The 25,894-nt window shown below is 43.4% G+C and overlaps 1 protein-coding gene across 1 annotated transcript in view; it reads right to left on the bottom strand.

The window, feature by feature from the left end:
* The window catches only part of SLC16A2 (solute carrier family 16 member 2), a 96,028-nt gene that overhangs the window by 18,227 nt on the left and 51,907 nt on the right, over positions 1–25,894 (bottom strand). Inside the window, exon 2 of the mRNA XM_038416753.2 lies at positions 2,291–2,435. Coding sequence (XP_038272681.1) covers positions 2,291–2,435 — 145 coding nt within the window. The remainder of the gene's footprint in view (positions 1–2,290; positions 2,436–25,894) is intronic.

The raw sequence follows: 25,894 nt of genomic DNA, 5'->3' as shown, positions 1-25,894 counted from the left end.
GGTCTTCACAATGGAGATGGGGGTCGCCACCGAGTATTGTGTCCAGCTCTTGGTAGAGCTGGCAGCTCGTGGGCACAGCACTGGAGGGGTGGTTTGCCTCCCGCGCCTTGTGGTAGGTGTTCCGCACTCCTTCACTTTGACACTGCAGTGCAGTGTGTCCTGGTCATGGCCCCTTTCTGTCATGCATCGTGATATCTGTCCGTAGGTAGCATAATTCCTACGGCTGAAGCGCAGCTGGGACTGCACAGCCTCCTCTCCCCAAATGCCGATGAGGTCCAGCAGCTTGGCATTGCTCCAAGCGGGGGATCGCCTGGTGCGTGGAGCAGGCGTGGCCACCTGAAAAGATGCGCTGAGACCACTGCACGCATCACCGAGCAAACAGGAAGGGGACTTTCAAAATTCCCAAAGAATGTAAGGAGTGGGGCTCACGATTGGTCACCTGAGGGCAGGGTAGTAGAGTTCAAACCAACGACCAGAGAGGCAAGAACTGGCATTGTGGGACCCTTCCCAGAGGCCAATTGCAGCGCTGTAATTGACGAAGGTGTCTATACTGGCACCGCGGTGCTGTAGCCCCGGTACAGAAAGCTGTACGCCTCTCGTCGAGGTGTTATTTTTTTTAATAGCACTGAAACCGTGCAGTTTCTGCGCACTAAGTGGCTTGGCAGTGTGTACACCTCCGGAGTTACACCGCAGAAAGCTGCTTTACTGCACAGAAACTTGCCAGTGTAGACAAGGCCTCTGTTATTCAGTGATTAACAGGCTCTATGACACACTATGAAGCAGTTCCGATTCCACACAGTAGAGCGTACATGCACATAACAGGAGCATGCTAGTAGAAAACCAAGTTATGGGCAGGATTTGGGGAACAACAACAAATGGGTAAAATTCAGGCCAAAATTCCTCCATGCACTGATCTGGGACCAAAAAGCCACTGAACTTTTGGCAACATGTGGTGCCTGGACTCCATCGTCTGGTGCTGTTTAGGAAGTCAGCAATGTATGCTTCCACTTGTACATTCAATGCCTGAACTGCACATGGCCCCCTGATGTACTTAGATTGCGTGACATAATTTCCCATTGAGATCTCTCTCCTCTTTTTAAAATGTCTGTTTCAAGGGTCTCCTTGGGGAGACCACTGGGGTCCTTTCCCATACCAAAGCAGAAAGGAGATTGAAGAGGTGGGCACAAAAGCAGCTCTCTGAGCCTCAGCTATCTTCATTGCCCCCTCCTGTCAAGGGTTCCCACTGAGGGAGTGGTGAAGTGGAATGCTGCAGACAAGTCACCTCCTTTCACATCAGTATGGTGTTAAACAGTTACAGGGAGTGTTTTAATTAAAACTGAAAAAAAACTCATTCGAAAATTGTTTATATATAATCAATCTCCCTCTCACACAAAAACAAACTGAAAATCTGTGATGCTGAAGCAGTATAATGTACAATCAAAGCTTGGTAACATTTTTATAATGTTAATGAAATCAAGTCCTAACAGAAATCCACAGACATTTAAAAGCACTGAAAAAAATGAATAATAATACTGTGTTTTTTTTAAGCAGCATGTTGCAGACACAAAGACATTCCAATGGACTAATATGTTCTGCTTCAAAACACATTTACATTCCTGATTTTCCTTCTACTGCATATAGCCAAAAACCCCATGCAAATTCAGTTTGTGAGTCCATTGTGACTGGTGATAAAAAGACAGACTTCAGTCTCTGGACATCTCCATTTTTTTATGTTCCAGTGGAAGCCAGTCACTTTCAGCCATACTTGGGATCAGGTTTGATTTTAAACATTCATTCACTTTTAATATCCAAGGTCAGTTTTCTTAAAATATGATTTTGAATCTGACAGTGTCCCCCTTTAAACTGATTGTGACAGTACCTCAGGTTCTATCATCGCATGTGGAGGTGCAAAGCTGTTCTGCTGATATTCTGCAAGTCAGACCAGAAGGTCTCAAATTCCAATTCAGGAGCATAAAAGGCTGAGAACCTGTGATAGAGGAGAGACGTAGGAGCAGACCTGCAGGGAGAAATCCTGGGCACAGCCAAGTTCCAAAGACATTCAGGCTAAGGTTTGTGTCTCATTAAGACAAAAAGAAAAACTTCAGGAAGGGGGATTAAACTTGGACAGTAACTCTCTGTGTGCAGGCAGGCTGTGGCAAGCGCAGGGAGAGCACCCTCTTCCACTACACCTGATCCTTGCCAAAAGACAGCAATAAACTAGCACCTGATTTGTCAACAACAAAAGCTTGCCAGAAAGTTACAGGTCACCTAAAGCAAGTTTCAGCCTTACTTTGTAAAAGAGCTGGAAAGGAGTCCAATAAAAGCGATGGCTGCCCCCGAGGCTGCTGTCATCCTGCAGCCAATCCGGTCGGTGAAGATACTCACAATAGGCGAGCAGAAGAAAATCATCCCCATGGCCAGAGCTCCGACCAGCGCTAGGAAGAGAAACAAAGGGAGGTGAAGATCAGCAACTGCTTTAGAAACAATATGCCAATGAAAGAGAGACCAATGCAGATGGCAGTGGTGGGGGGGGAGGATTTTGTTGGTAGTCTCAGTAGAGTGGCCTATCTCCATTGCACAGCCAGCCAATCCTTGCACTACTCTCTCAAGAGACATGGTCTCTTTTGGCCATAGCTCAGGCATGCTAGCCTGGCATGTACAGAGCTTTGCACCGTCACTGACCTCATTGTACCTGTTGTGTGGATAAAACAAGTAGGTGTTTGTGTGAGGGAGGTGTGCCTAGGTTTACGCTGTATCCACCTCTGTTGGGTTTATGTATTCTAGTAAGACAACCCATATTCCTCTCCATTTATCAAGGTTGTCTTGTAGTCACTATACTGATGTCTCCACTGCTATGATTTCTGTCTGTAAAATATTCTGGACTGGTAAGAAAAACCACGTAGACCCAGGAGAGAACATCAGATCTTCCTAGTCTCTGACACTTATGGGCTTGGTATCCTGAGGTACTAAGCACCCTCAACTCCTAGGGACCTTCTTGAAGGCAGAGGGCTTTCAGCCCTATATTTTAGCTACAGTTACTATCCATCAATACTCATTTTTCTAAAGGGCCAGAGATTTCTAAACTTCCCTGCAGGACATAAGGGTTTTCTGAAGTCACTGCAGATGGCTTTAATTGCAGTGTTCTTTCCTACTCCAGCAACAATACATACCCTACATAGAACAACTGAGAGATATTAATTACAGCAAACATCAATTTTCTAAACAACATAAGCTAGTAAATAATTAACGACACTCAAATGACACGTCAGCCTGATACAAAAAAAAACAGAAAAAATAGCAAAACTTAAGAGAACAAGGTCTGAGCCCCACCAAGAGATGTTGGCTTGGTCCAAGAGTAATAAAACAGACCACACATACATATGGTCTGGGGCTGTGCTCACTGACAAATCTTTTGCCAGTGTTGTCTTCCAAGAAATGCACCTTGTTTTGGACAAGGCAATGTACAGTACCTGCACAAAGCCATATTAGATGTGTGAACAAGACCATTATCACAAAACAAATCCAACACCCCTGATTTCGTAGGAAAGACTTTTGTCAGGGGTATGATCCAAAGCCCACTGGCATCAATGGCGTTTTTCCAGTGACTTCAGTACACTTTGGAATAGGACTATGATGACCTAGGATTTAACACTGCCTCACATCCTCTGTTGGAAGGCCTTTTATTTTCCATCTTTCTTTACACAAATCTAGAGGAAATTACAATTCTTTTTAAAAAAAGGCTTTGCTGCTGAAAAAGATTTTGGGCCTGTCAGGTTTGACGTCTTTAAAGGTCTCTTTAAACCCATCCTTTCCTTAAGGAGAGAAGATATAGAAAGGCAACCTATTAAAAAAACCTCCATCCATAAATGGTGAGGAGAACCAAACAAGAAATGCACTGCAGAATACATTAACCCTTGCATGAGGAGCTCCTGTCTGGAGCACAGAGTTCTGAGGAAAGAAGGAAGAGAATATAGAAACTGCCACTCTGGCACAGATCAACGGCCACTGGAATATGCAGGATGATGTAGCAGGAGATGCAAGTCCCCTCCATAATGCATATAACTGTATAATATTTACAATCCTTGGTCGGAGGAGGGGAGTTTCTTTTGGACCTCAGCTGATGACTAGCTTATGCATAAGGATTGAAAGCAGTTGGTATTTTATTCTAGGTAGTGTAAACGCAGATGGCTGCTCTTATTTATAGAATTACCTATCAAAAGAAGTATTATGGGATGCAAAATTAGTCACAAATCAGGTTGATATTATATGCCTTATTCCATAAAACAACAACAAGGCTGTGAAATAAAGCACTCAAAAGAGCAAATTAGTTTTAATTTAGGACACCTTATGACTATGAATTATGATAGTCTTTATTTACATAATCACATGCCACTCTTTCTGCAGCACCTCTGCCTCGTTCAATGTTCAGGTCAGATGGTGTGCAATGAGCTAAACAGCTGTTCAAAACAGACATAAGAAATTATATTTTTAATTGCTGATCATGTGGTCTCCTTTCCAGTAGTCTCTACACCGACCCCTGCCTCATTCATTGGCCAACCTGTATAATGAATGAGGCAGGGGTCCTGCCAAAAAAGAGAGACAATACAATGTACAATTATGTAATTGGAGACAACAGGCCAGATCTTCAGCTGGTGTAAATTGGTGTAGCTCAATTTCCTTCAATGTGCTGACACCAGTTTACACCAGCTAAGGAGATCTAGAAGCTGTACAAAGGGGCAAACTTAAGGTTTTGCGGACAACACTGGCATTTTCGGACTTCTGAGTGCTTAACTTTGTATTGTTAATATTTTTAAATGGAATTTCTTAAGTGTTTTTAAGAGAAAATAAAGAATTTCTACAATGCTGAACTGCAGTATTTGATCAACAGCTGTAGAATGATCTTTCCTGAGCACCACAGGAACTCAGTAAGTGCACAGTTTGGAGAACCTTCCATATATCCATATCTGAATGCAGGATGGTGTCCATTATCATGATAGCATGCAGCAATATGGGTCTTAAAACTACTGAAAGATCTCTCTTATAAATCATTGTGGTTTGCACTGGTGGAAATAAGCTTCTTTATGGCAGCTTCCAGAGTCATGTACTTCTGGACACCACAATGCAACTTTTAAGACTGTGACACTGAACAAGAAACTTCCCCTACACAAGTGGTCCCAGTTACACTCCAAGCCAAACTTCAGCAAGTATTCAGCAGGTAAGGATTTGCTTGCACCTGCTGTGAGGGCTCTGCAAATCTTTTCATCCCGGCATACAACTGAACCAAAAGAAGTACAATACAACTGGTCCTTCTATAGCTGGGAGAGCTTCCGAAAATAACCAGATCCCTACAAAAAGAAAGTTAAAGATAGAGCCGTCCCCCAGAATAATCCTCTTCATCTTTCCTAAAAAGCTCGACACAAAGAGGCACTCTCAGGACCTGAGAACAGCTGGCCTTTTCAAATGATAGGTTTTTAAGAACCACTTTATTCAAAAAAGTGTTCTGACAATAAATTGAGACGGAGGAAAAATCCTTTAAGGGAAGAATAACTGAGGCACAGCAGGAGTTCTCTAGGACTCACTTCAGCCTGAAAATACTCCCATCTGGCACTGGAACAAAACAAAATTAAAAAGAGAGAGAGTGAAGGAGAGATCTCCCTCTATAGCCAATACTCTTGGCTATAAACAAGGTGCACAGTGTAACGAATGTACTTCTAATAGGATTAGACGACATCATTCCAAAGAGCTATCCAAAAGCTAACCACGAAAAGGGTGGGAGGGCCAGAGGGGAAGAGCCAGAAAGAAAAAGGCTCATTAAATTGGAGAATATATTTCAGGAAATGTTCCCTCTATTTAAGCCAAGCCAGTAAAACATTTGACGGCCCCATCATGTTTGAAGTTTGCTGAGAGATGTGGTTATTATGGGAAAATTAATCTGAGAAACATGGAAATGCAAGCAGAAAACCAAATATTACATTTAAATAGGCCAGATTCTGATCTCAATTACTCCAGATTTATACATGCGTAACTGGTATCAAAATCCTGCCCAAAATTCAGACTCACATGGGCAGTGCAAAACAAACCTCAACCAGGAGAATCAGCAGCCTCAGCTTTGAACTTCTAAAAATTGTAACTTGTGAAGGGAGGCATTGTTTAACTAAAATTTATACTAGATTTGTAACAAAAAATTCCCCTACTCTATTACTCCACTTAGAGAAACTGCTTGCCACATGCAATGGAAAAAAATAGTGTTCTGACATAACAGTGAGATAAAATAGGTAGTAATAATAATAATAATAATAATTAACATGTCCAGGGTGCTTTTTGTTTTCAAAGTGCTTTACAAATATTAACTAGGTAATGCTAACAACATCCCTGTGAAGCAGGGAAGTGTTGTTGCTATCTCAATTCCACAGACATGGAATGTGAGGGAGAGATTGGTTAAGTGCCTTGTCCAAGATCATAAAGACACCGCTGGGAGTAGAACATGAGAAGTTGCTGGCTCCCAGTCCTAAGGCCTATTTAATGCAGGATTGTGTTTAACACCAAATGAGGATAGGGACAAGTGGATGAATAGTTAACTCTTATATTTTACAAAAAGAAAAGGAGTACTACAGCTCACTTAGCTTATGCTCAAATAAATGTGTTAGTCTCTAAGGTGCCAAAAGTACTCCTTTTCTTTTTGCGAATACAGACTAACCCGGCTGCTCCTCTGAAACCTGTCTTATATTTTAGAGTCACAGGACTGGTATGCACAGGAGCGAAGAAGTAGAGCTGAGCCCTTCATTGTGATAGGCAACAACTGAATTGAAGATGGCTATTGGGTCCAACAACTGAGGCGGTTTTGCCCTGTTAATTTCAGCAAGAGGTCAGAGGATAGTCACGGTGAAAGGTCAAAGATGATGAAAAAAATTAGTTAAAAAGAATAAAGTGTCCAGCACATTGTTTAGTAGCACAACTGTTAGAATGTCACTAGACCAGCTCTTGTGCTGTGTTTGTATTTGTCCATTATCATAACTGTACGAGCTAAAGCAGAACTGACTGTTGGAAATCCATCTTAACTCTCCACAATGGAATTAAGCTTCTCATGGAGTCTTAGCTGTTCTGGTCCTCTGGGTCACCGCGGCCTAGAAATGCTGATCTCTGTGGGACCCATATAGCACCATTAACAGGAAATTCATCCTGCACTTCAGTGGGCACTAGACTGGGATCTATTAGTCTGCTGCACGGGCCAGGATTTCACTTGGCAGCTCTCAAGAATCTTAGTGAATTCAGAACTTGATCCAGACCCCCCCCCACCCCCACCTCGAAGTCAATAGGAGTCTTGCTTTTGACTTCAGTGGGTTTTGGATTAGGCCTCTAGTTCCTACTCCACCCCCAAAATCCATCAGGTAATATATGTAAAATAAACACAATCCTCAGGACACTAATGGAATCTTAACAACATAGCATGTTCCAGTGGAGCATAAAGTATGTTGTACAAAAATTGGACAAAACCCAATTTAAAGCTAGATCGGAATTTATTTAAGTATTGTGCAAAATCTGGACAGGAATTGGGTTAAGACTGGATCAGTCTCAAGGCCTTTCAGGCTCAAACATTTACTGGAATAAATGGTAAATGGGTTTATTTTGGAGTCAGCCTTTGGAGAGAAGAAAGGCCTGACTGATAGACATTCAGAATCTTCCAAGTCCAAGAGACACCCTGTGAGATTCTGAAAACAAGACTAATATTACCAAAGTGTGCTCATGAAGGCAGTAGAGAGAACAATGCTCTACCGACAGGCAGAACCTTGTAAGCTGCCGTTTCCCTGCAAAGCCCCCTGTGAGACATGAGACACGCTTTATGAGAATACAAAGGTAATTTCAATATATTAAGATGTTTTCATTTGTGTCCCTGGGCCTTTCAAATGCAATAGAATAGATACAAAGGAGCTGAAACACGTGGATGCAAGTTCATTTAACAAAGTATCCTGATGGTTTCTAGTCTGATCCCCAACACTGCTTGAGAACGAGGCCTAGCATGTGTTTTCCTGATGAAAATTTTCGGTCAAAATCTGCCTCTTCCCCAGACAAAAGGATGCCTTTGCAACCAATACAAAAATTCTCACCAAAAAAAATTAAGATAATCAAATGATCTTTTGGGGACCAACTCACATTTTTAACACGTGGGCTTGGCAACACTGCAGCTGGTAGAGTCAGCAACCAACATATTGTCACTTTCTAATTGCTGGCTATGAGTTGATGCTTCTGGTATCAAATTACATGCAAAGCAAATTGCGGCTGTACGTTCTTACTCAACAGCCACAATAGTTTCCACCGGAGGATAATAAACCAGCAGCCACGTGGGGGGTGACTTTCACTAAAAAAGAGTACCAAAGGCTGAATTCTTTTAAAAAAGTTACCTTGCTAAAGATGCCTGTTGCTTTGTCCAGGTTAATGATTGGCAAAAATCACCTGCAGGGGGAAAGAGAACAGCAGCAAGAATGTGGATAGCTGATTGGGACTACCCATGAGGGCAAATCACAGCACAAAACTTTTTCCACAGCAGGTGGGATGTTCTTAGATTGATGCTCAGGGTGTTTGGTGGGTAAATCACAGTGCGCCCAGATGAGATCTCTCCCGAATATGGAGCTGGAGAAGGAACACGTGGGGATATCCTCCAACAATCCGGAAAGAGGGCAGCATAATACAGAACACTGCAGTGGAAACCAGTGGCCCTCTTGCATGTCAAACCACAGAACGGCAATGCAGCAGCCAACAGGCCATCAACAGCTTCCAAAAAGCTCCTCCCCACGTTGACGCTAATAGGAATGGAGTGGGAAATAGACCCAGTGAAGGGTGCAAACAACAGAGCAGCATCATCAGAACCCAGGGGAATGCAGAAAATCTGCAGTGAGCAATTGAATCGGGTGCACGGCAGCAGGCAAGGTACAAGACAAGCAGTGCACATGAAAGCTTCCTTCCACCCCACATGCCAACCTGACTCAATCCTGACCTGAGGTAAACACCTCTTAATGCAAGAGGTGAGCTCAGTCTCCAGGGTCCAACCATTCCTGGGATTGATGATCAAGAAGGTGGTTTCCAACAGGATCTGAATGTTTGTGTTTGAAACGTTTGCTAACAGGAATTACAAAACCCATTCTTCTCCAGGAGACAGGGAGCTAACTGTCAAGAGAAATCTGCTACAGCAAAAGGCAAAGCTTGCTCCGCAGGTTAAATCTGCAGGGGATTTCTAAATCACATGATAGGGAGGGCACGTAGTTTCTTTTCTATTTCTTTCTAAACCATCTATTCCAAAAGGGAAAACCACTTTTAAAAAAGGTGCACATCCCCCATTTTCTGACTTAATTGAATCAGGCTTTCAATAATATAACAGCTCTTGCTTCCAGGAATGGAACTGCAACAGGCACACGGCAAGGCTAGTAAGTTGCACAATAGAAAATTAGTCTTAAATGATTTTTCCAGGACAGGAAACAAAGGAAAAATACTGTAGTCATTTACAGACAAGGATCCAAATTCCCTCTGATATTGAGCTCATTGTTTGCAAAGCTTTCAGAAAAACATCATTAATACTAGCCATGGGGTGCACTAAATCTAGTCCTTTTATTCATTATAAATAAATCTCCAGAGAAACAAAAGGGAAGAGACCTCCTTCTCTGACCATAGCATGGGAGTTTGACTGCTCAAGAATTGGTAGGTGACTTCAGAACCTTGTCCAAAGCTTGAAAGCTTGTCCTAAAATTTCCCACTTTTACCTCCATTAGTGCAGAACCACCATGGGTAGACAGGGTGGGAAGGCTAGCGTTCAGAAGACTCTGGCAACTGTCAATGTTTTAGGCGCTGTGTCATGCAGACCTGCTCTCTGCAGAGTAAGAGGAGGACACGGTACTGAAAGGCCAACGATCACTTGAAATTATGCTTACACTGGTGCTCTCATCATTGCTGCTCCTGATGTAATCAAACTGGTGACAGCAACAGCAATAAATATCAGGGAAAAGAAACTCTTGTAGACACAGGTTTCAATATATGAGGTTATCTGTACTTTAATTTATAAAGGAAAGCTGGCAGTTCAAAGCACGGGTAATTAGTACTGGACAGACCTTTTCACCTGTAGCCAGCCCCAGAAAGTCATAACCCAAAGCAGCAGCACTCTGCTGGTTGCTCGGTGGCCTCTATGAAATGAAATAGAGCAGTGGTTCTCAACCTATTTACCACTGTGGGCCACATATGCAGCACTCTATGTATTACGTGGGCTGCATCCACACAATATACATACTACCTGCATTGCCCTGAGGATGTCACATGTGCTGCAGCTGTGTGCTGATTGGGCCGCAAGTGGCCTGTGGGTTGTGAACCACTGAATTTGAGGAACTCAGTCCAGTTTCTAGCAGACGTCATCAAACCGGACCCCACCCTTTGGCACTAACTGGCCATATGGGTTGGCAGTCTCAGTAGGTGGGTGAAGGATCAAATGGGCAATGAAGAGTGAACTCTCAGTCCTAGAGGCCTCCCTCCTGACCCCGCTGCCTATGCAGTATATGTTATGTGGCTTCCGTCTCTAGAGCTGTCTATCTGGTACTAGCACTAGAAATCACTAAAACCATTTAACGGCTCCAAACATAGCCCTAATCAGAAGCTGCAGTTTGAAACAGCAGCACCGTGTCTTGACTAGAATGGGCTTTTCCTTTCAGGACATTGTCAATGCAGAGATGGACCTGACGTACAAAGCCTGAGTCCGAAAGGACCCTGAAAGCTTAGACTGATCACTTTGCACCCCATGGTAACAAGGCCCAGCATGTATGAGATAACAAGACAAAGCATATCATAATGCCACTATGCAACTCCCTGTTACGCCAACACCTTGAATATTGCATGCAGTTCTGATTGCCCCATCTCAACAGTGATATATTAAAGTGGAAAAAATACCAAGAAGGGCAACAAAAATGATTAAGGCTATGGAATAGCTTCGGTACGAGGCGAGATTAAAAAGACTGGGAATGTTCATCTAAGAAAAGAGACAACTATGGGGGGATGTGATAGAGGTCTATAAAATCCTGAATCCTGTCAAGAAAGTGAATATGGAAGTATTATTCAGCCCTTCATATAACACATGACCCCGGGGGTCACTCACCAAAATTAAGCCAGCAGGGTTAAAACAAATATAAGAAAGTACTTCATCACACAATGGTCAACCTGCGGAACTCATTGCCAGGGGATGTTGTGAAGACCAAAAGCATAACTGGGTTTGAAAAGAATCAGATAAGTTCATGGTGGATAGGTCCATAAATGGCTATTAGCCAAGATGGTCAGAGATGCAAGCCTATGCTCTGAGTGTCCCTCAACCTCCAACTGCCAGAAGCTGGGACTGGATGGCAGGGAACCCATCATTTGATAACTGCCTGTTCTGCTCATTTCCTCTGAAGCATCTGGCACTAGCCACTGTTGAAAGACAGGATACTGGGCTAGATGGACCATTGACCCAGTATTGCTGTTCTTATGTGTTTTCTATTTGGACCTGATGTGCAAAGCTTGGTCTGCATTCAAACTTTTTCCAAGTTCAGGAGTGCTCTGATCTGAAGTTTTGGTGTGGATCCATTTTTTAAACTCAGTGTGACTAACCACATGTTTCTCTCCTCATAGTGGGTGGGGGGGGGGTGAGGGGAGGAGAGAGAAAGAGACTCTGCTGGAGAATTACCAGAATCCTTGCTGACACTGTATGGTAGCTTGCGGCCTTGCTGGTACAGATGGATACCATCAAATCTAAAGGACCAGTAGGAAAAGGGAGGAAATGAAGGATTGCTGGTATTCTACACCTGAAACCTGAATGCCTTACCTACGGCACAAATTGCAAGTGCAATAAAGAAACAACTTGGACAACATGGTCAGGGGAAAAAATGTGCAAGCTACACAAACTCAGACGGTGTTATACTGGCCATTTGCACATGACCACTGAACCAGTGATCAGCACTGCAACTACACATATATCTGGCAAAAATTGAGGATAGCTACACGATTTCCTGGGTGCAATGCCCATCTGGTCATCCTATGCTATCATAGGAGACTGCATTGTATCATCACTTCCCAGCTAGTAATGATGGTCATCTATTGAGCTCAACACTAGTGTGCCCATCACACATTTTTATTCAGCTGACCTCTGCATTTCAGCAGTGGGCATTGTAATACTTCTGCAGCTGTTAAAATCCCCTTCTTTGTACAACAGTGGATCATTCCCTCCCTTGTTGCATATTGAAGGGCTTCTGTATTTACTGGGCATGGGTAGTGGAACAGCTGTATGTCATTTGCAACTCTAATTTCTAATGCATTTCCCCTTCTTCCTACCAAATATTCCCTGTGCACTTTTAAGGGTTAAAGGTGGATAAACAGGCCTTCCATACTTGGGCCCTTTTAAAATTATTTCTCCATGAAAGTCAAGAAGGCGGCACACACAGAGATTATTCTAATACTGGATCAGCAAACACAGTGTAACACAACAAGTGGCACCATTATAACTAGAGTCTGAACGTATCCCCTCAGTAGAGGGTCTCACCTATCTAAAGTACTTACATGGCCCCATTACTGTAGTATCTAAGCACAGTCTTTAATGTATTCATCCTCACGTGAGGTAGGACGATGCTATTATCTGAGGCACAGAGAAACCAAGTGACCTACCCCAAGTTACACAGTGTGGGCAAGTCTACACTATGGCAGGGATCGACGCTCTGACATCAATCCACTGGCGGTTGACTTAGTGGGTCTAGTAAAGACCTGCCAAATCGGAGGCAGATCGCTCTCCAGTCGACCCCTGTACTCTACCCCCGACAAGAAGAGTAAGGTAAGTCAATGGGAGATTTTCTCCTGTCGACCCCCCGTGGTAACTCAACCTAAGGTACGTCGACTCCAGCTATGTTATTTATGTAGCTGGAGTTGCGTAGCGTAGGTCGACTTATCACAGTAGGGTAGACATAGCCAAAATCTGCAGCAGAGCTTGGAACTGAACTTCAGTCTCCAAAGTCCCAGCCTAGAATCCCAACCATAAGCCTACCGCTCCTCTCCTATTTGCGTATTCCTGTCCTATCTCAGTGTTCTGGGAGGATAAAGCAGCCTTCATCAACGCCAGCTCAGCAGCTACACACATGGCTGAAAAGTAGATCTTTAAAAGAACCCATTGCATTTCTAATCACATTCCAGCCAAACTCACTTAGCTTTCAAAACTGATGTTTTTGCCTGGCTCTCCCATGACCCTCCCTCACAGCTCTGCTTGAATACCATTAAAAACTGTATCTCCCAGCAATCGCACAGTGCACATGATGAATTCTAACCACTAGTTCGTTCCTGCACTTACCTAAGCCATGTACTTTTCCTCTGGAGATATTAGCCAGCTCTTATGCTGGTGTTTAAACACAGAGAACTCTAAGGAAGAAGGATGGAGCTACAACAACTTATTAATTATATCGTTTTAGAGATCAGGGCACAAAGTGGGTTTGGGATCTCATATAACTTGGCACTTTTGGACTGGAGAATGAGGCATCAAAATTCATGAACCATAAAATGCCTTTGTTTAGCTAACAACTGTCAAACTAAACATAAGAATGGCCCTACTAGGTCAGACCAAAGGTCCATCTAGCCCAGTATTCTGTCTTCCAATAGTGGCCAATGCCAGGTGCCCCAGAGGGAATGAACAGAACAGGTAATCACCAAGTGATCCATCCTTTGTCTCCCATTCCCAGCTTCTGGCAAACAGAGGCTAGGGACACCATCTCTGCCCATCCTGGCTAATAGCCATTGATGGACCTATCCTCCATGAATTTATCTAGTTCTTTTTTGAGCCCTGTTATGGTCTTGACCTTCACAACATCCTCTGGCAAGGAGTTCCCCAGGTTGACTGTGCGTTGTGTGAAAAAATACTTCCTTTTGTTTGTTTTAAACCTGCTGCCTATTAATTTCATTTGGTGGTCCCTAGTTCTTGTGTTATGAGAAGTAGTAAACAACACTTCCTTATCTACTTTCTCTACACCAGTCATGATTTTATAGACCTCAAATCATATCTCCCCTTAGCCGTTTCTTTTGCAAGTTGAAAAGTCCCAGTCTTATTAATCTCTCCTCATATGGAAGTCGTTACAAACCCCTAATCATTTTTGTTGTCCTTTTCTGAACCTTTGCCAATTTCAATACATCTTTTTTTGAGATGGGGCAACCACATGTGCACACAGTATTCAAGATGTGGGTGTACCATTGATTTATATAAAAGCAACATATTTTCTGTCCTATTATCTATCCCTTTCTTAAATTATTTCCAGCATTCTGTTCACTTTTTTTGACTGCTGCTGTACATTGAGTGGATGATTTCAGAGAACTATCCAGTGACTCCAAAATCTCTTTCTTGAGTGGTAACAGCTAATTTTGACTCCATCATTTTATATGCATAGTTGGGATTATGCTTTCACCCTTAGCATTAGACTTTAATAGTTATTTCATCTTGTTCCCCTTTAAAAAAATAGCAAGGTTATTGCAATCGCACAGTGCACATGATGAAGTCTGTGCTGTGATGTTCTTCAGCACATCATCTGCCTTCCCAGGAAGCAAAACATGAAGAGCTCTTAGGGCTCAATGCAAAGTCTGCTGCAGTGGGAGCTGATCCAGGCTCTTTAGGGGGAGCGTTCACATTGATAAGGGAAGCCCAAAGTTCCACCCTGGGGGAAGCTCCCATCGTTATTTAATGCCCAAAGGGGATGTTAATTTGCTTAGCTCTCAACTGAAGCTAGAGACCTGGCTTCCCCAAGCATAGTAAGCAGACGGTCCCATTACATGGTCTTCCTCGAAGAGAGGCATACTGATACTCTCGGATGTGAGAAGGGGATGGCAAATCCACAAGAAGAGGCACACAGTCCATCTGGTTCTGACAACGTGCCACAGGTGGCTGCTTAAAGGCAGCCATTGATTCATTGCTTAGTGTGTGCGCTTAGTGTGTGTCACTGGACAAAGAGGAAGGCACAGTCTCTGTCTCCAAGGGAAACAGACAAGATAAATAATCCTGTTTAACAAACAGGAATGCCCTTGTATGGGTCACTGGTAATATCTGCCATTTAAAACTGAGACATTGGCATGAACATTTACTCTGTGTTATTGCTGCTGGCTGATTACTTTTTACACTGCACTCCACTTGGCCAGTGAAAATGATCTGGTCAGCTTCACTTTTGATTCTCATGTACAATACTGTCGTGTTTGGAGTACAGCAGATAGGCATGTACACAGAGCTTATAAACACCCCACATTTTGGGTCTAAGTAATTCATCAACATCTCTTTTATTCATTAGATCTAATCCATTCATGTCCCATACAAAAGATCCCAGCCCACCATTCACTGGGGCACCTCAGCATGTCACTGTCATACACTGATGAGGCCTCCTAAGTACAGGAAAGAAACTGTTTCAACTTAGTTTCAGGTCAATAACAGCAAAGTTCAGGTTCCCTGAAATTGTGACTCCCCTACCTTAAAACCAGAGGTCTCAATGGGAAAATATGGACCAAAATTGGGGTGACCAGTTTTCAGAAACTCCTGGAAGCCATTTATAATGCCTCTAAGCACTATTGTAGTACAGACAATTAATATTATGGCCAGTTTACTAATCATGGATTTGACTGGATTTTTTCTTGCAGCTTTGACTCAAATCTACAAACATCCATGTTAGTTTGTAGCTTGTTAGTTTGTTCCTTAGCAAAACAAACAAACAAACAAACCCACCCTGCTGAAAGTCGGCATGAGACTAAGAAGGACTAAAGAACTATTTTCAATGTCCCATTCTTGGAGGAATTACAGCAGATTAAGGAAGAATGTGAAAGCCACAGAATGGGTGTTAATGCACTAAAGACTTTAGCCATCACCACCACTACATGGTCCTATGAAAAACAAGAATTATTAAACTGCTTCCCAGAAACTGAAATATCAAGTGTGCATCACATATCCTCTAAGTACAGGATTGTTTGTCTATGTTTAACTGCTGCAGGAGCCTACAGATTTGGAACCGAGAAGCTTATATTAGTTTCATTTATATTTCTAGAAATCAAATTGCCTCCTCCCTTGATCTCTGCCACCCCAAGGATTCAGAAATAATTAGAGTTAACCCAAAATCAACCCTATAGATGTGAAAATCCCTGTACTTCCAGGCATTTGAACAGCCCAGATCTGGAATTTGAGGTGAAGCCCAGCTACCAAAGAGATTAAAATAAGTGGGAGCTCCCTTCCTTTTCCTGGCTTGGATAAACAATGTTCCCTCTCGACTCCCTCTTTCCTTGGTTCTAGTATGAGCTCCCCCTCCTGTTTCAGCCTACATTAACCACTAAGTAAGGGATATGAGTTTATGTGAGAAATAAGCCCCCATATTAGCAAGGCTGTGGCCTCTTTAACTAGAGATGTAGACAACTCAGCTGTTTCATTTGGCCAGAGGCTGGTGCAGAGGTCTTTTCACATGAGGTTCACACACACTGAATTTTTCTCCGAGTTTTAGGTTTGACCAAAGCCCCAAAGAGAAATTCAGCCCAAACCACAGTTCGTATGGTTTTCACCCAAAACTATAAATCAACCCAAATTAGTTCAAAATACTGTTCAGGCTCAAGCCTGGGCTGAATTATGGCTTGGTGGGGAAACCCAAGGTACCGTAATCTTGTACCAAGCTAGGTTTGGGCGATGGGATTCTCTCTGAGCTTTAGTAGACTCAAAAAGACCATGGAGACGTGCGAAGACTGAATCCCCTGAAATTGACCAAAACCAATGAAGAGCAACATGATTTCTCTGCAGAGCAAAGCCTCCTTGTTCACACATTATTTCCCGTTGTTCCCAAAATCTCTTTTCAAAATATACCTGCAGAAAGAATAAAGTACAAGAACCACCGCCTGAGTCAAGAACAGTGACAGGAATATCGTCTTTTGCAAGACACCGAGTAAAGAGTTATATACTGTGTATTATAATATGGGGAATTTCTGATGTTCCTGCTAACTTGAGATCCCAAAGAGATTTACTAGCCTTTCTGTACCTGTGAAGCAGATGGGGACCCGAGACACACATGTTTGGGCAGTGGAGTTTCTCTCACGTCAGTGGCAGAACCAGAAACAGAACTCGACAGTCCAAGTTCCTGGTCCTTGCTTTAAATCACATGCTCTACCATTATTTCCCTTTTCCATTATATCTGATCACCCAGACAGTAGACATGTCCAGACTAAGCAGACTACTCCCCCAAGGAGATTCACTCACTCAGTTACTTCCTCTCTCTGCACTTTCGCAACATCATCATTCACTTGCACAGTGATGGACTGACGATATCAGGAGCACTGAACTAAACTGAAACACTGCAGAATGAATCAAGCAAGAGAATGAGGCAGATGAAAAGGGAGGAACTTCTCAAGCCAGATTTTCCAAGAGCAGCCTCTAAATTCTCCATTGCAATTTTATGGGCTCAAGTTTCTGTGAACATGAAAAATTCTCCACCGTTATAGGATGGTGTTGAAAACTGAAAAAAATATTTATTGCTGTCAGGTATCGGAGCCCCTAGGTCTGTCATCTGCTCTGGCTCTGCCTTGTATACGGTAACATTTTGGGGGCAGGATAGGACCTGATTTCATTTGTGTCCTGAGTGGTGCTAAGCACATTTCTACAGCACAGTAAAACATAACTGCCCTATTTCACAAATCATCAGTGTTCTCATCAACTCCAGTTCTCAAAGTCATCAGCAGGGTTTCATGTTTTCCCCAAAATGTTTCCAACCTCTTCCTTTTGGAAGCACACATTTCCAGTAGGAATGCCCCAAGGATGGAACGGAGCCAACGATGAACAATGAATTAGAATGACTGCTTCCACTGTGGAAAAATGATTTTTGTAGCAACTGCGATCAAAGTACCCAGATTCACCAGGGTCCTAGTAACATAGCCTCTCTGAAGGTCTGTCTGTGGAATGGAGCTGGCATCCAACACCAGGAGAACTACACGAGAAGAGTTTAAAGCAGAAGCTAAAGAGCAGCACATGCTCCTGGACAGATACAACCCATGTGTGTTGTGACTGCAAAACCCACCAGCTTAAAAAGGTTTGACCCCATCTGACAAGCTCATTCTAGAATCCTACGGGGGCAGCTGTGCATACTGGCAGGGTGAGAGTCAGACACTGACTCATCACACAGCAGGACTGCCTAATCTAGCATATCCAACCATGGTACCTGTAGGTATGGATCCTTGTGGCTGATGCCAACCTGTCCTGCAGGAAGGGAATGGTATTTTACAGGAACTTAATGTTATTCAGTGGAATGTGATCTGAGAGCAGGCAGGGCCCTGGAGTTCAGCTAGAATTTTAGGATATGTGGACAGCAAAAAAAAAGGCCCGCAACTGCGAGTCTCAGAGCCTGGGTCAGCTGATTCAGTCTGAAGGGGCTTGTGCTTTGGGGCTAAAAAGAGCAGTGTAGACATTCAGGCTCCTGCTGGAGCCCAGGGTGTGAAACATGACCTCAGAGGCCAGGGTTCAGCCCAAGCCTGAACAGCTACACTGTTATTTTTAGCCCTGTACCACAGGCCCAAGTCAGCTGACCCAGATTTGGAGACTCGCTGTCGTGGGGGTCTTTCTGCTGTGCAGACGTATCCTTTGAAGCTTTAGGATTGTACCTGTCCCCCTCAGGGGCAAGTGTGCTTGCTCAGCAGCAGCATGTGCCCTTTGGAGTAGCTGCCCCCACTGACAAAGTCAGACAGGACTTAGAGCCAACCATGCCTCAGTAATAATTAACTCTGCTGTCTGACCCTATCCTTACACAACTGTCCAAGGCAGCAATAACCCCTGGTGATGGCGGATTGCTTATGTAAAGGTACAGCCTTTAAAAAGTGATGACCTGCACAAACTTCATCGCTGTTTGACTAAGCACGGGGATAACAGGTTAATCGTAATCTAAAAGCTCTGTATAAACTTCATTCAGCTGGACATGGTTTAGCTTGGCACTTATGTCTGAGTATTGCCATTCACCCTCCTCTCCACGGGAGTCCTCCATCTCCCAGTTTGAGCTCAGAGATTCTCCTATGGTTGCTTTTTGTTTGCATGCCAAATGGATGGCAGGATTGCCCTTCTTTGCTGCAATTAATTGTTCCCGGGCAACTCCATGGGTTAATGCATTAACTCTAGTTAATCCCAGTGTTACATTCTAGGCTCACCACCACCCTTGGAGAATGAAACCCCCCCACTGCTACTGAAGAGGCCAGAGGGGGCAGTGTTGAGTTGCAGAGAGGATACTCATGTAACAACTGAATACGCTGTCTCTCAGCGGTCCCAGCCCACCCTAGCCTATGTAGCAAGAGCATTAGCAGTGGAAACTGAATAGCAATGCAATCGGCTGGCTTGAAAAGATCGAGTTCTGACTGCATTTGAGCAAGGACAGCTGTGAGACAGACAAGCAGGAAACAGTGAACAACTGGGGGATTCTGGAACACATTCCACTATTTTACTGCTCCTTCCTTAGCACCATTTAGCTCTTAAAAAGCAGGTGTTATTGAGCAACGAAATAGCAAGACTCCTCAGATTGCCTCTTCAACACAGGGAGGAGAGGTGAGCTGGAAAAACAGGAATGATGCTGCATAGAAACAACAGGGCAACATCCGATTTGTCTTCAGTCCTGGCCACATCTTTTAACTGTTCTCCAGCATCGGATATTTGGTTGTTTCTTTAAACAAAAGTAAACAGCCATGTCCAAAGTGCAATTGTGTAGAACTGATTATCCACATATTCCTGTCTACCTACATTGTTTAGCAATTTCAAGCTGGGTGTACTATCCTGTCCCTCTTTAGTAGTTATCCTGAAGTGTGGTGTAGTGTTGCTGTGCACTATTTAAGTGGTTAGCATCCCTCCCCAAAGGTGGCTGCATTTCAGTGAAATGACACTGCAAAGCTTAGTTAAAGTTTGAAAGACATTTTGAAATCCTCAGATGAAAGATGCTAAATATGCTAATAAATAAATAAATAAATAATGCTTAATTCCCCCCTTCCATAACCCACTAACTAAGAAAGTACCATTGGGCCCAAAAAGCTATTGCAATGGGGCAGAGATACATATTTGCAAAAACAAAGGGAAGATGGTAGGAAGGGCAGGACAGGGATAGTGGGACGAGAGACAGAGAGATAGAAAGAACGAGGTGGAGGGGGAATTGGTCTTTAAAAAGCAGCCTGATATCTTTATTGGTTTTGGAACTGAGTCTCCCAGCTTTGGTGGTTTCTGGCTGAGCCCACCTAGAACACATGACAAACCCTGCAAGAAGACAGTCTGGTGTAGTAGTTAAAGCCTAGTACCAGGCCATAATCTCAGCTCAGCCACTGATTCACAGTGTGAATTTGGATAAGACCTTTAACCTCCCTATGGCTCAGTTATCCCACCTGCAAAATGGGACAAAATTATAGCTACTCCCGTTGTGAAGCACTTTGATACCTTCAGATGTAAAGCACAGGGAATAATCCTTCCTGTTGATTTTTACATTGTGCCTTTCCTCTCATTCTAGGACCTGCATTTACACACGGTAGATGTAAACCCGGAAAACAGAAGAACTTACTTTCCCCCTTCCATTTACTGAGTGAGGGCTCACCTAAATCAGCCACTTAGCATTTCTCTGAATGCATAGTAATCTCTTTTCCTTTGTGACAGTCTGCCAGAAAAGCAAAGTCATGGCTTCCTTCCAGAAGCATGTCAGGGAAAATCAAAGATGTGTTTCTCAGGCCAATGAGAAAAATGGAGCCCTGTTACTTCTAGGTCTGGTTCAAATGGTTCAAATCCAGTGCAGGTCAGTAGTGACACTACAGACATCTGGTGGCCAATGTGAAATGAACCAACAGCCTTTGTGTAGTTCTTAACAGACAACTGTCCCCATCACAAAATCCACAGCACAGCAGACACTTGGCCTTAGCTGGTGGTGCTAACTAGGCCAGATAGAGGCCAGAGTGAAAACTGATACACTTTTCCAAATTGGAAGAGACAGGAGATTTCAACTCCCTGCCAAACTATTGCTATTAAGAGAGAGAACAGACCCTTCATCTAGGTCCCACATTCTTTTGCACCACAGCTATTGTAGCTCTTGTCAACTCAAATTAATTTACGAGGGACACAAAACCCAAACAACCTGCCTCTCTATCGCACAGTGGAATGCACGCTGAACAGGACGGAGAAAGGTGGCTCTTCTGGTCTAGGGCACTGAAGAGCGAGCCCTTGGTTTTCATTAAACTCTCCTCACACTCATAAATTATGCCTGTCATATGCCAACAATAAATTTTGAGGTGGGGAAGGGAGAGAAAAACCCTTCTCCCACAGGAAGGGGGGAGGGGAGAAAAATCAGACAGAACAGAAGGAAGGAATCACATGTAGGTCAGAGTCTTCTGAAGACAATTCTTCCAAGGCTCAGATACTGGCCAATCCTCCCTTTCACATAGACATATAATGGGACCCTTGGTAGGTAAAAGCCTTCCTTCAGATCATGGCCTTATCTAAACTAGGAAGGTTTTGCTGGTATTGCTACACCAGCAAATCCCCTTAGGAAAGCAGAGTCACAAGTATAAAAGTGCTTATGTTGGTATAGATTATTCTGGTTCCCCTGACTGACAAGTGCTATACTGGAATAAGCACAGTTAATTACAGATCATTACTTCTACAACAGGGTGTTTACCAACATAGCTCTTTCGATTAAAAATAAATCCCCTCTCAACCGACACAGCTATGCCAGTGAAATGTTTAACTGTAGACTAGGAACATGTAGTCCCCTAGTTGATTGTCAACCTTGCAGCTTGCTGGCCCAGACCAGACCCATATATTTTTATTGTGTTTCCAAAATCATGAATGCAGCAATGCCCTGAGAAGATCTTCTCCTAGTTTCTAACCTGTTTATTTGAGCATAAGCTTTTGTGAGCTACAGCTCACTTCATCGGAGCTCACGAAAGCTTATGCTCAAATAAATTTGTTAGTCTCTAAGGTGCCACAAGTACTCCTTTTCTTTTTTGCGAATACAGACTAACATGGCTGCTACTCTGAAACTAGTTTCTAACCAGGGCTCTGGAATAGCTAAAGCACAGATCCCCCCCAATAATCCATTCAAAAATTTTCCAGGAGATCCATAATGCAATGGGACAGGAGTTTTAGTTAGAGGTCAGTCCAGAGTGGATGGGTGTGGAAGCAGAATGCACTGGTGGAATTAAAGTGACCTGGACCATAAATGCCTTGAATAGGACTGGTCAGAAAACGAGAAATTTGCTTTCAGTCTGCATCAGAATGAGAACTAGGCCTCTGGAAGTTTTTTGCATAAAAACAGTCACCCCAGAATAGCCAATAGCTCAGTGTTTAGGGTGTTCACTTGGCATGTGGGAGACCCTTGTTCAAGTCTCTTTTCAGCCTGATTCAGAAACAAGGGCATGAACCTGGATAGCCCAAATCCCAGGTGAAGAGGGGCTACTGGCTATTCTGGACTGGATCTCTTATTTGGATGAGGAATTCCATCCTGGTCCCAAGAAACCTTCCTGTCAAACTGATCATTACTGGGGAAAGTTTGGGTTTCAACAAATAAACATTTTCTGTTAAAAATGTTTAGTCAAAAAATTCCTGATCAGCTCTAGTTTGAGGCCACTGAGAATGGACAGCCCACAAGGAGAAAACAGGATTGTCAAACTCTGCAGGGCAGACTCCGGATTGATGCACAAACACCCCTTGTTTCAAGAGTTGCCTATTTCAGAGGACCTGCAGGATGTGTCTTGGTAACTGGTAATTACAAACTAGCCTTTTCAAGTTAAAATAGCCTTGTGCATGCTGATAGTCCACCCTAGTCTTGAACAAAAGCTCTTTGGAAACATGACATCCACGGCAACCCCAACTGCATCCAAGTGCATCCACTCTCCTAACATCAGCCAACCTGTCACCAAACGTGTATAATGATGCATCAAGTAGACCAACCATTTTGATGGTGGTAGAACAAAGAGTGCACTGGCTCATCTCAAGAGAGGTCAGGACAATAAAAAAAAAAAAAACGCAGAATTTTCCTTAATGTAACTCAGGCTTATTCCAAATCATTCCAGGGATTGTTTCTCTCTCTCTCGAATAACTAATATTTTAAGAAATATTTAAAAAAAAAAAAGTTACCCAAAACAGAACGAATAAACTAATACGATGACTACAGCAATGTGCTACTGAAGTATTTGGCAGAGGAGAGAAATGCTGTGTGATCAGGGTAAAAAATGCCACACTTCTGTAATACTTTACCTGGTCTGTCTTTTCAAAAAAATTATTACAGCATGCAATCCAAAACAATGTGATTCTCAACTTTGCTATTTTCCTCTCACCAGAACACTCTTCTCAACAGCACTGAAGCAAAGAAAAAGAAACAGAGGGATAAGTTTATTTTGTGCTAATCTCCAATACATGCACTGTAGAAAAAAGCACTTCAAAAAGCCTCTGATGATGATGTGCAGGTAGAAAGTGCCTCACTGGTTTCAGGAGAAGCTGCCTTCCAGCTCGTCTAATAGAGCAGCCATCTGTGGACCCAGCCCCGGTAACGTGCACATTAGGATGCCGATAAAGTGGAGTCGTTTTTGTGCTCGTAAGTTAGATCTGCTCTAGTAGCTAGCTCCTGATGGCAACTTGACCCTTCCCAAAATGAGAAAAAGCAAGGAATTAATGTATGATGTTGAGATGGCTAAAAATAAACCACCTTCCATCCCCAAATTGTATTATTGTTGGGTAAAGAGTAAAAGAAAAACAGGTCCCTTAGGTCTATTGAGCATAATGGCCAAATACTGCGTGACCTGACCTGACATTCCATCACCAACAAGTTGTGATTCCTCTCCAAGGGGAGGAGCACGTGGAAGGACCAGGTATAGGAAGAAGGAAGAAACCATTAATGGAAACACCAAAAGAGATCCTGTGCCAAGCAAAACTTGCATACAGAAGAGCTGCAGCTCTGGACAGTTGGACTGCACAGAGAGAAATGCCTCTCCTCCATCTCAAGAGGATCTCTTAAGGCAGTTAAGTCAGAGCCTAAGAACACAGCAAGTGACCACAGGACAGTAGGATGAGATCAGAGATCTGATTTCAATGGAAAGCACAATTAAAACAAAATATCACTCCTCCCTGCCACCATTGGAACAAGCCCTTCCCTGCACCCTCCCATGACTGCTTCTTTCTTACACAATGTGAATGTCTCTGAATTTCTGTGGTAACCAACCCCTTTACTGGCATTCAGCATTTCCTGGAACTGCCAGCAGGATATATTAATATTCCACTGACAAACTTGGGAGAGTGTGGGGTGAGAAGGGTTGTTCAGAGGCAGTACTTTCTAGGATATGGTGCAGCCAAACTGATGGAGCTGCATGGGGAAGCTGGAATTGTCTGTACTGTGTGGATTCTGTAGAAGGAGGGACTTCAGATGCGGAGACTGTCAATCTAAATTCGGTTTGACAACAGTGCAGCTCCACCAGCCCCGAAACAAGAAAAGCCCTTATGCATTTTTTTCCTTAATGATGTCAAACAGATTTTGTTCAGGAGTTGATCTGCCTGCTTAGATACACACCCTATAACAAGCACTTCATCAGCATAATTATGACCAATTAATTTTGCACTTTGAGAACTGACGAAGGTTTCTAACCATCAGAGGAGTGAAGTTTTGGAATAGCCTTCCAAGGGAAGCAGTGGGGGCAAAAGATCTATCTGGTTTTAAGATTCTACTCGATAAGTTTATGGAGGAGATGGTATGATGGGATAATGGGATTTGGTAAGTAATTGATCTTTAAATATTCAGGGTAAATAGGACTAATCCCCTGAGATGGGATATTAGATGGATGGGATCTGAGTTACTCAGGAAAGAATTTTCTGTAGTATCTGGCTGGTGAATCTTGCCCATATGCTCAGGGTTTAGCTGATCGCCATATTTGGGGTCAGGAAGGAATTTTCCTCCAGGGCAGATTGGAGAGGCCCTGGAGGTTTTTCGCCTTCCTCTGTAGCATGGGGCATGGGTGACTTGAGGGAAGCTTCTCTACTCCTTGAAGTCTTTAAACCATGATTTGAGGACTTCAATAGCTCAGACATAGGTGAGGTTTTTCGTAAGAGAGGGTGGGTGAGATTCTGTGGCCTGCACTGTGCAGGAGGTCGGACTAGATGATCAGAATGGTCCCTTCTGACCTTAGTATCTATGAATCTATGAACTGTCTGGGAAGCTAAACAGTCCAGCAGTTTCGTAGCAGTTTCCAGCAGTTCTCTGAAGCTGAACAGGTACATTGGTGTATGCCTGAGTTGGCAAAGAAACCAAAATCTAACTTTTTCCATGCAGAGTAAGCAGATCACTAAGCAAGAGTCTGTACCTGGTTGCAAAGGGCATAGCATCAAGCAGTGGGAGGGGACATCAGTGCTGCAGAAGACAGATGGGGACAATATTAGCAGTCTAGCTGGCAAACAACATTCTTCTGTGCTGCCAGAAAACACTTTACCCTCCTGGTGTCCTGTAGCTCTGCAAGAAGGGAACATGTTTTAAAGTTACTTGTACTTCAAGCCACAAATAGTAAATGTGAGCTTCACTAATCCTCTCCAAACCTAATTTTCTCTCTTTCCTAGAGGACCAGCAGATTAGCTCCTGTTGCTGAACTATTAATATTCATCTAGCTAACAACCCAGCATCTGCCAGGCTGGAGCCCAGACTGCTCAGCTGCACAAATGTGCCAGAGCATCACTCGCCTGGGGAGGAGGAGGAGCTGGGAGACTCTTTAGATCCACTTGAAAACATCTGTATTCCTCCAGCAACAGAAAAGCTTTTGTTTCTGAGATGGGAGGAAGAGGTCAGAAGCATCTCTGTTGCAAATTATTGTATTTATTATACTCAACATCATCCTTTCACTGTTCCCTTGTTCTCACCAGCCCCTG

The sequence above is a fragment of the Dermochelys coriacea genome, chromosome 9 (assembly GCF_009764565.3).
Source record: "Dermochelys coriacea isolate rDerCor1 chromosome 9, rDerCor1.pri.v4, whole genome shotgun sequence".
Lineage (NCBI taxonomy): Eukaryota > Metazoa > Chordata > Testudines > Dermochelyidae > Dermochelys > Dermochelys coriacea.
This window is presented reverse-complemented; position numbering and strand designations above follow the sequence as displayed.